The sequence below is a fragment of the Chrysemys picta genome, chromosome 3 (genome assembly GCF_011386835.1).
Source record: "Chrysemys picta bellii isolate R12L10 chromosome 3, ASM1138683v2, whole genome shotgun sequence".
In the NCBI taxonomy this organism is placed as follows: Eukaryota; Metazoa; Chordata; order Testudines; family Emydidae; genus Chrysemys; species Chrysemys picta.
The window spans coordinates 135,274,932-135,288,645 of record NC_088793.1 but is presented as its reverse complement, the minus strand read 5'-3'; the positions used below and the strand labels follow the sequence as shown (position 1 = coordinate 135,288,645).

Genomic DNA, 13,714 nt, shown 5'->3' with positions numbered 1-13,714 from the left:
TAAGTTAAAAACAAAAGTATGTTGAGCCGGAAAAGTAACTTTAATGATAATGTGAATCCCATGCTTAGTTTATTACTTCCAGGGGAGGTAGAAGCGGGGATCCTTGGAAGCACAATTCAGCAATCAAAGGTGCCTAGGTCCATCATTAATAGCTTCTCTAGAGAAAGTGCCAGTTGGTCACCCCAGACATCAAGATGTGCTGGGCATCTGGCACAGGACCTAATCAAGATAGTAAGGAAATTATGTAATTACATGGGGAATAACTGAGATATACCTGCTTTTCTAGATTGTAAGCCCTGCAATTTATGACCCACCCATGCTCCTTCCTGTTCACCTTGTACAAGGCTAACTGTGAGGGGTGGAAAAATGCTCAGAAACAGAAAGGGAAAGAAGTAGAAAATGTATGTATCCAAGATAATCCCAGTGGTTAATACTTACAATATCACCTATGTCTGTGTCAATTTATTAATTCCATTTTGGTTCTGTGAATGCCATGTTACATTTCAACCTTCACGTTGAATATAAGCTTTAATGTGGCCTTGAACATTTATTTTTAAGCAGAAATTTAACATATTATGGAAAGAGTGTGCGTGGGAAGCTGTGACAGAGCAATCAAGAGCTATCAACACTGAATGTGCCTACCCTAGTGGAACAATGAATTTGCTACCAGCAGAAGCTCTGCCCAGAAGCCCTCAGCCATTTCACCACCAGAAGTAAGACAATCAGGCTAAGAAGGATGGGGAGGACACTCAGGAGGATTGCATTCAGCAGTTCACTGTTTTCCATACATCTGGAACTCAATTGTGCTTTTCAAGGCTAAAGTGTGTGTATAAGAAATTCCTTTGCTTAGCCTGTAATTCCTTGCTTTACTGCCAGAGTGTCCATGAAGAGCATAACTAGAAAACCAGAGCTCCCACAATGAGGTGGACTCTGAAGAATGTATCTAAGCAACTGGGGCTCTGGGAAGCTATGGCACTGGTTCCAGAGTCAGACTGTGGGTTCCTACTGCTGAAGTATGGTATCATGGAGTCTGCACTTGAGAGTGCGCATGAGACTCCCTTAAAGCTAGAAACAATGATCAGTCATTGCCCAGACCCAGGGGGTATTAGACACACATGGGATCAAAAAGAAGAACAGGAGTACTTGTGGCACCTTAGAGACTAACAAATTTATTAGAGCATAAGCTTTCGTGGACTACAGCCCACTTCTTCGGATGCATAACATGGGATCAAATCACAACAGACAGGTGCTCGTTCAGAGAGTGGGACAGGACCAGGTTGGGACACCATCCACTTCAACAACACTCAGGTTTACAAGCACTTCACATTAAGGATAAAATTAACCTCAGTGCAGTAGGCCACTATAAGGCGTATGCACCACTTAAGTCCCTCTTGAGCTTTTACACTGTCTCACTGCACTGGGGTAAGCTTCACCCAAAACAATTTGAGCAAAGCAAACACAACTTAAGACACAGGTGCTTAAAGATAATTCTTAGATGCATGAGGGATTCAGTGGTTGGAGAAGAGTTAGACTTTTTATTAATGTTTTAATTATATTATTTAGTTATTTTGAAAAGCAATCAGCAGCTTTAAATGTGGAAATAAACAGTATAACAAAAACATACTCCTTTTAGACAAACTTACTTGAGGGCCATCTTTCATGATAGCATTCTGCACCCATACTCATTGCATTAACATCAGCCACTTCAAAGTTCTTTAGTAAACTCTTTCCCCGCCCCCCCACTCCATAATCCAAATGAAATGGATAATCTGACCAATACCAGCATTGTTGCAATTTACATAATACAACCAGATTTGGGATTGCGAAGATCTTTCGGAGCTGTAAAACCAGATAATTAAAATACAAAAATAAGAATTCTTCAATTTCACATTTAAAATAAAACTTCATTTTGGCTTTAAGTATGTTGATAAAAGTAATATTCCCAATAACCAAAACCAGAGTTTCAAAACAGGCAAATGTATTTTATGCAGAAAAAATGTAACCAATAGTTAGAGCCTTCTGACACCACACATTCAATGTACATATTAACCAATCTACCAATGAACTTTGAAGGTATTGTCCTACCTTAAACCCAACACAAAGATTTCCTGGCAGGATATGCTGTTTGGGGGCTATTCATGTGAGCAATCCCGCTTATGTATTTTGCCCCAATTGGAAAATGGAGATGATAATATAGCAGGTAACCAAGGATGAGACCAAATTCAAATGTTACTCAAAATAGAAATAGAAATGAAAGAAAAGGGGGAAAAAAACAACCCTAATTCATTAATTCATTGCTTTCGATAATCTGTAGATAGACCTAGTTTTTATCTCAATACAGTACTAAATACCCAAAGAGTATCAAAAGCATACCTAGAACTACATTGATGACCAATGAAAGTTATGGGTCAAATCTTGCTTTCCCCACTCCAATCTATTTTCCCATCAGCACAAAAAAACTCAAAACAGCATGACTGAATGAGTGCTTGATCAAGTCTTTATACATTTTTGAAGAAGAAACTGGGAGGGAAAAAGAGAGATAGAATACTGAAAAACGTACCAGAGGAGGCTTCCAATCTTTCCAATCTGCTGATCAACCAGTCAAGAGATCCAGAAAATTGAGCACAGTTTTTACGATTCCCCCTAATAAGTGCCGCTATTAAAAGAAGAAAAACAGAAAAAAAGTTAATAAATATGTCCAATTCACATTAACAGAAACCCCATAATTCCTGTGATAAACCATGATCCAACCAACCAGATGCAAAACAACTTGGCAAATCATTGAATAGTAAAATTTGTAGGATTTTGTCATCATATTGCCCATCGCTGTAAAAAAAATTATCTAAAGCCAACAGTCATCTTCCTAGATCCCTATTTGAATATCAAAGTAGTCCATTTTGAAGCAACAAAAAGTAAGTCCATTGGTATTCCTGAACAAATCCCGATATAGCATTACTGTTGGAGGATCAGGAGGGTATTGGAAAGGAGGAGGGGGAACACACAAACCTAAGGGGACAGTGGGATTTACCTTGCACTGGCAAAATAAGTATGATCAAGAAAGAAAAAGAAAAAAAGATGACAATGCATTTTATGTTCAGGTCATGTTTGTCAAGCTTTCTACCCTTGTGGGATTTGTACTTCACGTACTGTACAGGTGTGATATTAAAAAAAAAAATCGATCGGGAACAAAGGAACTTCTACATAAGTTCCTTTGTAGAACTTATGTAGAAGTTCTACATAAGAACTTCTTATGTAGACCAAATTCAAATGTTACTCAAAATAGAAATAGAAATGAAAGAAAAGGGGGAAAAAAACAACCCTAATTCATTAATTCATTGCTTTCGATAATCTGTAGATAGACCTAGTTTTTATCTCAATACAGTACTAAATACCCAAAGAGTATCAAAAGCATACCTAGAACTACATTGATGACCAATGAAAGTTATGGGTCAAATCTTGCTTTCCCCACTCCAATCTATTTTCCCATCAGCACAAAAAAACTCAAAACAGCATGACTGAATGAGTGCTTGATCAAGCACGTGCATAGGTTAAGTGTCTCCTAGCAGGTAGCATATAGCAACTATAAAGAATTCCAACAATGACAGCAAGCAAAAAATAATAAAAATAACTATTTGAAATTTTACCGTTAGTCTCAGAGACCTTAAAGTTTCTCTTCTGTTCCTCTTCTATGGTGGTGGTGAAAGTGACAAACTGCATTTTAAAATTTACATTTTCAAGGTTGCCTTTTAAGGCTTATAACAAGGACAGAAAACTAACAGGATCAGCCTCAGCGGTACTATCAGGCAGTGAACAGATGATCAGTTAAAGAAATAAAAGCATAAAATAAAGATCCAATTTCTAGGTCCGCATTCACTGGAACTTGCTGTGTCATTTTAACCTTCCCTTTATCCCAAACCATGTGTTCCCCTCTACATTTCAGAAAAGATACAAGTGATAATTGTACAATCACAATCATTTTACCATATAAATTATTACCCTCATAGTAAACAGCATAAACTGAGGATATAAATGGCCACTGGGATTAAGTATTCCAAAGAGCTACTTGATAAGCATTTGCTACAAATAGTACAAAGAAAAACAGAAATGCAAATATATGTAGTAGCCACTCCATGCATTTACTAGTGATAGATCTGGTTTCTCTGATATTGCCACCATATACCCTATTTTGACACTTGATGATCTCTCATTTCCTCATCACAATCTACCATTCACCCACATTCTCAATGACCTTATGTTGATTTTCTGTCCAACCTGATAGACTTCTGTCCTCCTCCCCCCCGTTCTCCTCATTCAACTTTTAGCCCTGGATCAACTCCCCCACTTACTAAAATGGCCACTCACTTCACCTTGCCTTCATTAAACAGTGCTCCTTCTCTGATCACTCAATAATAGAGTTCCTTTTCTCTGAACACCATCCACTTCCTCCTTCTGCATTTCATATTTTCCCTCTGTCTGCTGCCCTCACCTGGCTCTTCTGTGACCGTGAGTCCATTGATATCCATGACTGCTCTGCCTCTCCCAGCCTCCACTTCTCCATTATTGATTCAGTATCCTCCCTACCTCCCAGAATGCATTTGCCTCTCTATTTTACACCACAAAATACTTTCCATTTATTCCCAACATCCAATTCCTTTTTCCCTTGCTGCCAAATGCCTCTGAATAAAGTCAAGACGCTATGCAGACTTCCATCCATTACAACTTTGTACTCTCTCTTGTTAATTCAAACAGTCTCCTCCCCACTGACTCATATACCTTACAAGCTTGGCTGCCTGTTCACAACCTTCAGCTCCCTCCCACTTAAGCCTTTCAGATACCTCTTCCCGCCTTACACAATATCCCACCAGCTTTCTGCAAAAAGACTGATCAGAACTACTGTGATATCCCTCCTCTTTTCACTACTTCTTTTTCCCCTCATCCTCTGAAGTTTCCCACCTAATCTCTACCTCCAAAACCTCCCTTATGCCTCACTCACTCAGTTTAAGATACTATGTTATCATTCTACCAACAAAACATAGCCATGTGCTACCTCAGCCCCTTCACTTGTATGCAGTAACCCATCCCACTACTCTTTATGCTTATATTGACACATTGCGATTGGGAGTTTCTGGGGATGGGCAGCATGCTTTCTAATATGTCTGTACCATGTACATTATGGATATGAAAAAAGAACTATATAATAATTATATATAACTATATAACAACTCTAATTAAATAAATAAATAATAAACAAAGCAAAACTAACCATCCTACAGCTTAGCAAAAGTGCAGCTCTGGGGAAATGACTGCCTTTAACTAGTTTCAATACAAGATTCCATTTTTATTCACTTTTCCTTGACCTCTAATCCTGCATATGAAGCTCTGAAGATCAGCATCTCGTCACTATTTTGCAACAAATCAAATGAGGAAAGATTAGTTTCTCATACCAATATATGACTGTATAGCAAACCAAGACCACCAGAGAGTCTCACTCAGTCAAAGGAGTGCCCATCCTAATTTGTGATACCCTAGTAACATGATAGAAACACTATATGCTCACAATGACTGAATATATTTCTGATAGAGAATGCGCACACATTCTGTAGCTCCTCTGTCAGGAAATACACTGCAGTCATTTTTATAGATGAAACACAAGACAATCTCAGGTAGAGGTTTGTACATTTCCTCCCTCTTAAGGATGATCTATATGCCACAAACAACAAAACATCTCAGAAACCATGAATGATGACAATATCAACCACTTTGATTTACATACACACTCAATGTGAAACTATGGTTTGTGGAAACAAGGCAAAGTAAATGATATCTATCTATCACCTAGGAAATTACTGAACAGCACCTTCATTGTTCAATACAGCATAGTGAAAAAATCTACCATCCCCAGATCAAGACCGATGCGCTTAAGAATTACCTACCAAAAAATATATAGTAATTACACATCAAGCCTGTTATATAATGGTAAAGATGTCAAAACAAAAACCTGCAAAATGCATTTTGCTATGCAATTACAACATATGGAAACCAACGATGGGTGGTGGAGGGGAGACAGTGGGTGGGATGAGAGACTGAGATGGAATGAAAAGCTTGGCGGGAGGGGAAGAAAAAGAAGGGACAAGGAAATTGGAACTGGTAATAGCTCACAAGGAGACTGGGACTCTGGAGGGAGAGACAACGACTGACTTGACAAACAGACTGGGACTGGGATGAGGAGCCTGAGGAGTAGAGACAGGACTGGTTAGGTGAGGAAAATGGGACTGTAATGAGGAGTCAGGAGTGGGGAAGAGACAGGACTGGGGCAGATTTTTTGGGGGGGAGGATGGGCAGAAAGGTCTGTGCCCACTAGAGAACACTCCCCTCTGGAGCCTAAATGAAACCCAGGATTCCCAAGTCTCACCATTCCTGTGTTGCCAGCAAATATCTGAAACCCACTGACAAAGTGTGTGCAACATCCCCCTCCAGTGCTGGTCTACATGTAACTCGACAAGATTTCATGTAGCAAAATCTCTGCTTTTATCTGATCCACTTTGCGAGGGAAAGAATGGAACAGTCCTGTGGCAGGTTTTGTCTGTTTTATCTGAAGAAAATGGCAGCTATTTGAAAGCTGCTCACAGGTTAAGGAATGTTTAATTAGTTCTGGCACAGTATGGGTGAGGCAGGAAAATATAGTAAAATAAATGCAGTTTATGATGGCGATTTTGAAGTTTATTCCATTGTTTTAGAACTGAAGGATTTATTTTTATATAGTCATTTTCCCGCAACTGAAGAGCAGCCACCTCTGGGATGAAAATCAGCCAACAGGAGCAGCATATAGTAACAGAACATACCTGTTATAGACAGGAAGTGAAGAATACTGTATCCAATTGAAATTATTGGGGGAAATGTTCAGGAAACAGAAAGCTACTACAGAAGTGAACATTTGGCCAGGACATCAAGACCCTTACAAAGAAGGTCATGGGAACTTTAATAACCACAAGTAGTCAAGATCTTAGTTTTATGTCATCCAGAAAACAGCACTCCCCACACAGATACTGTACCTTTATGCATGTTTATACAGAACCTGACAATGTTGACTGAGACCTCTAGGCAAAACTACAATATAAATATTTTTTCCAACCATGTGCAAGACACAAATGCAAAAAACCATGGATTTGTCAAGATATCCATTTACTTTAATCAAGGCATACTCACTTCATTTTATTCATAATCATTCTTCCACACTCACTGAAATGGAAGGTCTTCTCCAATATAGTCCCTAGATAATTTCAACAGTCTTTGGTTTAAGATTTTCATTTCAGTTGAATAGGTTAGTTTCCTGTCAAAAAATCCTAGACAACCACAATATGTCTTACCTAGTAATTCATACAAAGAATTTAGAATAGATTTCCAAGTCTCTCCTGCTTCCTTCCCAGCTACGTCAGCAAAATGGGCTGCACTGCTGTACACGTGCAAGCGATCAATGCATTCAAGGACAAGGTTGATCATACCCTAGAAAGAAAAATTTCAGGTTTTCAAAGAAGAAAGTATCTTCTGTACACAGTCTACAAAGATGTCAATGTAGACTGAAAGAAGACATGACAAAAAGAAAAATAAATGTAAAACACAAAGTAGATATGTAGCTATCTCTGGGGGGAGTTAGTAAGGAAAATGATGAAGAATGTTTTACAATGCTTTGCTACTAGTATTTTTGCTCTATGAGTCTTCCAAAGTAATATTAAATACCCGAGTTCCAAGATCAATTACTAGTGGCACCAGTAAAGTAAGTGGGATAACACACGCTTAAACTAAGGCACGTGCTTAAGTACTTTGCTGCATCAGGGCATAATCCAGTATAAAAAGAGGGAGCTAAAGCGTCTTTTATGACAGTAATTACTAATTACATTTGAGAGGAGATCATAATTCAGAGATCCTGAATGGCACTTTAGTAATTCTGATGTTCAGAAAATAGTATTTTTTTTAAAAAGGGAAAGGAAATAAAACCTTTAATTTCCCCTCCAAAAAATCCAAATAAGTACAGATCACAGGCAGGAGCAGACCCTAAAAAACTAATGGATATCCCACATAAGCAAGGCTAGGATCAGATGTGCAGCCATCTCAAAATAAAAATAAATTTTAAAAAATTACTGAAATGATTTTATCAGCTTAGATTCTGACTATTGATGTATTGCAACAGAAACTTATTAAAACTAGGCTCAGCATTACAGATTGCCAGTTACATGAATCATCCACGAAACTCACACAAAAAATTAGATTTTCAAAATTATGCTATTAGTGCAGATAGTTGAATATCAAAATGTCCTCCCAAAAGCTATTTTCAAAATTGAAAGTGTCCCCTCTACCATACTGAGCCCCATGGTTGCTCCTAAACCTGGGTTTCCCACAAGACACCCAGCTACCTATAATGTTATTGTTAGGTCAAACCAGTTAAAAACCCTACTGGTGTACACAATGTGGAAAATACAGTAACAACATAAAGAAAAAATTCTACCTCTTCCTGGAAGAGATTTTGTCGATTCTTCAGTGCTCTTAGCCTGTTCTGTTTGTCTTCATGTTCTAAATGTTCATCTGGCGGGTGGAAGTAGCCGATCAAGTCCTGAAGGCTCAGACTGACTGACTCAATGGGAAAGTCAACTGTGGAAGACTTCACTTTCTTGCTGAGAGCATCAAGGCCCCTAAAGTGAGTTGCAAACACTTCTCTAAGTTTTGAAAATGAATTGATTTGTCATTGTCTTTTTTTCTCTTCACGGCTTTAAAATCAGACCTGAGTTCTCTGCTCTAACACACTGTCCTCTCAATGTTCCCTCCTCGCCAACAATAAGTCAAATGCATTGCGAAAAGAGAGTTGGTAAAGGAGACTTATATCAGTTCCATTTAGCTTTTTTAAAATAACCAGAATAGATATTTCTTGGTGTTTCACCTCCATATTTGGAGTGATGAAGGAAATATCAGGGACAAAACAAAAGAAAACACAACTTTTACACCTGCTCAGGGTGTTTCTGTGTCGTCACCTCACTTACAAGCTAAATGAAGAGCTAGAACTAGAAAACATTATGAAGGAATCACTGTAGGAGTGGGAGGAATTGTTACCGATGAAGAATGAAGGATCTCAGTTACAGTAAATAACTCAAAAACATAACACTTATTATGGCCCTGCTCCTCCTTCCTTTGAAGTGAGCTTTGCAACTGACTTCTGCAGGAGCAGGATTGGGGTCTATTCAATAATCTTTCTATTAAGGTCACCAACTATTCAGGTCGCAGGCTTCGAGTCAGCAAGATTCTTCAGAATGTACCCAACTTTCAGCATGTGAGCAGTGCCATTGAAGTCAACGGGATTGCTCATAGGGTCAAAGAAGGGCACATGTTTAAGCAACTTGTTGAACTTCTGGTCTACAACATGATTTATTTTACAATGTGAAACTCTCAGGCAGAAATAACTAACATAGTTCTTTATCCTTTTTGCAACCTCTTATTCAAAGTCAATAAACTACAGTATTTTCAGACAAATCAATAATTTATGGTTTTACTTACCTGAGTGAGCTAGAAAGAACCAAGCTACAAAAACAAAATCTCCATATTTTTATTTAAACAAACAGAATGAAATTCCTTGCGGGAGAAAATGTTAATAAATAGCACACAATTAATTTATTGCAATATAGTATGTCAACATACACAAAAATGGTGAATTCTCAGAATTATTTCCAAAAGAAATCTAAGAAAGATACTGATTTAAATAAAGTCTTAAATAATGCTTTGAAATACGATCTAATTCAATTTGTGCTTCTTGGAATAGCATCATGCTAAACCTGGATTGTTAGAATAAAAATATGGATGCCACTTGTACTTCTACATAATTTCTCCTGAAATTCAGTGTTACCTACATTTTTAAAATTGTTACCATAACAATACTTTATGATAGTTTCTTTTTTGTGAAGGCTATCAAGGGCTTTACTCTACATTCTTTATTTTGAATGTCACACAATAGGCAACTCTTCTAGCAGGCACTTCTGCCTGTCACATCATGAGTAAATGGAGATTTACGTTTTCAATAAATTAGCATATCTGTATATTATGGGTGAACATGGATCCAGGCCAGAGACACTTGAAACCAATATCTCAACTCTCTTTTGGCTTTGGGAAGGAAGTAGCATGAGACTCACTCATTATTTTGCTACTTCCAGCTACAGTCAGAAACAATACAAGAACGTCCTTTTGTGAGCTATTGGGTTAACAAAGAGGTTCAGGAATTAGGCTCTTACCAGTGCCATTTAAGAGAGGATTCAGAGTGGGAAAGCTTACTATGCTCTAGTTGCCTACAATTCTCTTATTCTCAGCAGGCCAAAATATTAATTGATAAAACAATTTTATACACTCCAAGATATTAAAGAAACAAATAATAAAAACATAAAAGACAAAAAAGCAAACAAAGGGAGCATAGTGGAAAGGAGAAAACTCGGCAAAATAATGATCTAATGATGTGATGGGAAGGAGGAGGATTCAGGTTTTTCAGAAGAAAACATTTACAGCAAAATATTGAGATTACGAAGAAATAAAAATAAAAGCTTTTTAAAAGATATAAATGATAAGTGGAGATGGCAGAAATCATGACTATTTTAATGGTTCTAGAATTCCAATTCTTGGATTATTTTAAAGTGGAGAAGGGAAAGGGATATGTTCTCTGAAAAAAAAATTCCCAAAAAGTTCTAAAATGTTTTTGCAGAACCCCTCATACATTTCCAAAAACTCTAAAGGTCTTATTTGTAAATCCATATTTGTCCAGGTTTGAAATTTCACAATACAGCAAAGAGTAAGCACTTAAGCCCTGATCTAGCAAAGCAATCAAGGTCATTTTCACGTGAGTAGGTCCTTCGGCTTCTTCCAGAGCTACTCATGAAGGTAAATTTAAACATTACTTAAGAGCATTCCTGGAACTGGGCCTAAGTTTGTAAAGTAAAATGATGCAGCAAGACAAGGAGGAGAAGAGAAGGAATGGAATTAAATTAAACATTTTTGAATTTGAAAAATGACATCTCTAATTAAATATTGTGATGGAAAGGGCTATATCCTGCTTAACCCTACATAACTATGTAAGGAGCCCATAGGTAATGAGGTAGCGAAGGCAGATATCTTGCAATGCAGATGAGGACATGGCTCAGGTGTGATCCTGGCGTAGCCTGCTAAGGACACTAGCAGCAAATAAGGAAGGAAAGTACGCTCATGCTCACAACCCAAGGTTTGAAGATAAAAGTGCTTTGCTTGTTCCAGCTTTATTTTTAACCAGCATAGAGCAGTCTGGACACCTGGCAAACTACCCACAGCATGGTCTTGAGCTAGTGGTATAGTTGAAAATGTAAAATGAGATTTTAGTGGAGAAATAAGAATAAAACTTATATTTTGTGCCACTAAATATATATTTTTTATTTTTCTTTCATGTCTTCACAAAATGATTTTTGAAGACCATGGTTTAGCTAACAGCAAGTTTATGACTTCACTCTCTAGTGTTGATTAAAAATCACTTAGTTTGGTCATAAGGCAATAAGAATAATATAAAAACATATTGGCCAAAATGCAGTCTCACTCAGTATTTTATTATCCACAATCAGTACAAATAAACAAAATCATAAAAAGCTCTAAGCAGGAAGGATGATTGCCTTAATTGGTGCCCATCTACAACAGTTCTTGTACTGTACTGCTACTATTTTATGCAATGACACTATTGTTTCATTTTTCCTGGCAAAAGCATCAATTTGTTTGTTGATATTACATTTTAACTACAGTTAGAAAATAAAGCACCTTATGGCCTGCTTGATAGCCTCACAAGTTCTGGCAGGTGAAATTTTTCTTTTATATTTAATTTGAACCTTAACATCAACATACATGTTTATAAATTTATATCGAGGTTGAAAGAGAAGAGAAGATTAGAAATGGAGAAAATAAATGGACTGTAATTCTTTTGCAGATTCCCCTTTGCTGATTGTTGATAAAGAATTACAATGCCTGTTATTATAAATATTGGTCTATTTTTTTGCAAAGCTAAATTGCTCACTGTGATGTCAATGATCATTTGGGGTGGGACGGGGAAAGGAAAAGGATGACAAAAAAGGACCACATTAAAACATACCTTATAAACCTGTTGAAAAGGAAGACTGTACTACGGATGACTCGTGCTGTATGGGATTCTTCATGCTGAGATCTGGACAAGGTCAAACCATCATCCATGTGGCCTTCATGGTGCATTATAGCCTGCAATACAAAGACAAAGACCAGCCATTGCAAAGAAAAACATAAGGAAATTCCATGTTCCTTATTTGTAAAATATGTAACGAGAGGGGAGAGGTGGAGTAAATACAAAAATACACACTGAGAAACCAAAGTTAATTAAAATCAGATTAGCCTGTATTTTACTGCCTGGTACCCAGTTATACACTGGTATTAATTAAAGCATGTCCAGTTCCATGACAATTTTAGTACTACCACTTCTGAAAGGCTTACTTACAAAGTCATCAGAAGTCAGCGTTTTCCACATTAAGGTCATAGCTGGAATGTATATGGCTTTACCTCCACAGGAAAGTAAATATATGGGCATAAATTAGGAATGAGAAGGCTAGTTCTGAAACATAAGAACTATGCTGAACATCAGCTCTTTCCCCTTATCCACCTGCACATAAAACCTTCTAAAATTCAGCCACATCCAGAAATGGGCTCTTTGCTGACCCTGGCTGCCAACCCTTTTACTGGCCCTCTTTCTTAATACACCCAGGATCACTAGAGAAAAGCCTAGATTTGATCATGACTAGCTACTATGTTTTTAAAGGTATTAAATCCCATACACCCTAGTGTATTAAACCATGTTAGTTAACACATTCTTAAACACCACCTATGTTCTACTGTAAATGTTTGGGGATACTTTTTATGTGAAAAAAAAATTGTACATACTAACAACATAAATAAAACAAACACTTTTCTTAACAGAGCTGTGTTTATGTTGATCAATGCACTGTTGTGCTTAAGATCTTACATGCACAAGAACAAAAAATCGAAGTTATGGTTTCCCATTACTTGGCTGCATTAGGCCTGATCCAATGTCCACTGATTTCAGTAGTAGTCTTTCTACTGAGTTCAATGCATTCTGGATCAGACTCTATATCCAAGTTGCTGTGCAAATTATAACTTCAAATTTCCTGAGTGTGTGAGAGTGTAAAATCTTAATCATAATATTACATTGTTGTTGTTGCCACCTTCCTGGTTAAATATTTAAAGATACATTTAAAAACAGAAAGACAAACTGCTGGTGCATTTATCTGATGAACTCATTCAAATAAATTGCTATTTCAGACAAACATTCAAAGTGAACGCAGAGTTTATTTTATCTCAGGCCTTGTCTACACTACGAGAGTAGTTCGATTTTACTTGCATCGAATTTTTGTAATCGATATTGCAAAGTCGAACGTGTGTGTCCACACTAAGGACAGTAATTCGACTTTGTGCGTCCACACTAACGGTGATAGCGTCGACATTCGAAGCGGTGCACTGTGGTCAGCTATCCCACAGTTCCCGCAGTCCCCTCTGCCCATTGGAATTCTGGGTGTAGCCGGCAATGCCTTCTGGGTAACAAAATGAGTCGAGGGTGCTTTTGGGAAACTGTCGTCATCCGTCCATCACTCCCGCCCTCCCTCCCTGAAAGCGCCGGCGGGAAAACAGT

The 13,714-nt window shown here is 37.6% G+C and overlaps 1 protein-coding gene across 22 annotated transcripts in view; it reads right to left on the bottom strand.

The window, feature by feature from the left end:
• Positions 1–13,714, bottom strand: part of RYR2 (ryanodine receptor 2) — a 722,683-nt gene that overhangs the window by 354,225 nt on the left and 354,744 nt on the right. For all 22 annotated transcript variants that reach the window (XR_010599784.1, XM_065589065.1, XM_065589068.1 and 19 more), the window contains 4 exons: positions 12,134–12,255; positions 8,504–8,687; positions 7,368–7,503; positions 2,561–2,656 (listed from right to left, as the gene is read on the bottom strand). Coding sequence is in view for 21 of the 22 variants with exons in the window: in XM_065589065.1 (XP_065445137.1) it covers positions 2,561–2,656; positions 7,368–7,503; positions 8,504–8,687; positions 12,134–12,255 (538 nt within the window). In the remaining variant the exon portion in view is untranslated. The remainder of the gene's footprint in view (positions 1–2,560; positions 2,657–7,367; positions 7,504–8,503; positions 8,688–12,133; positions 12,256–13,714) is intronic.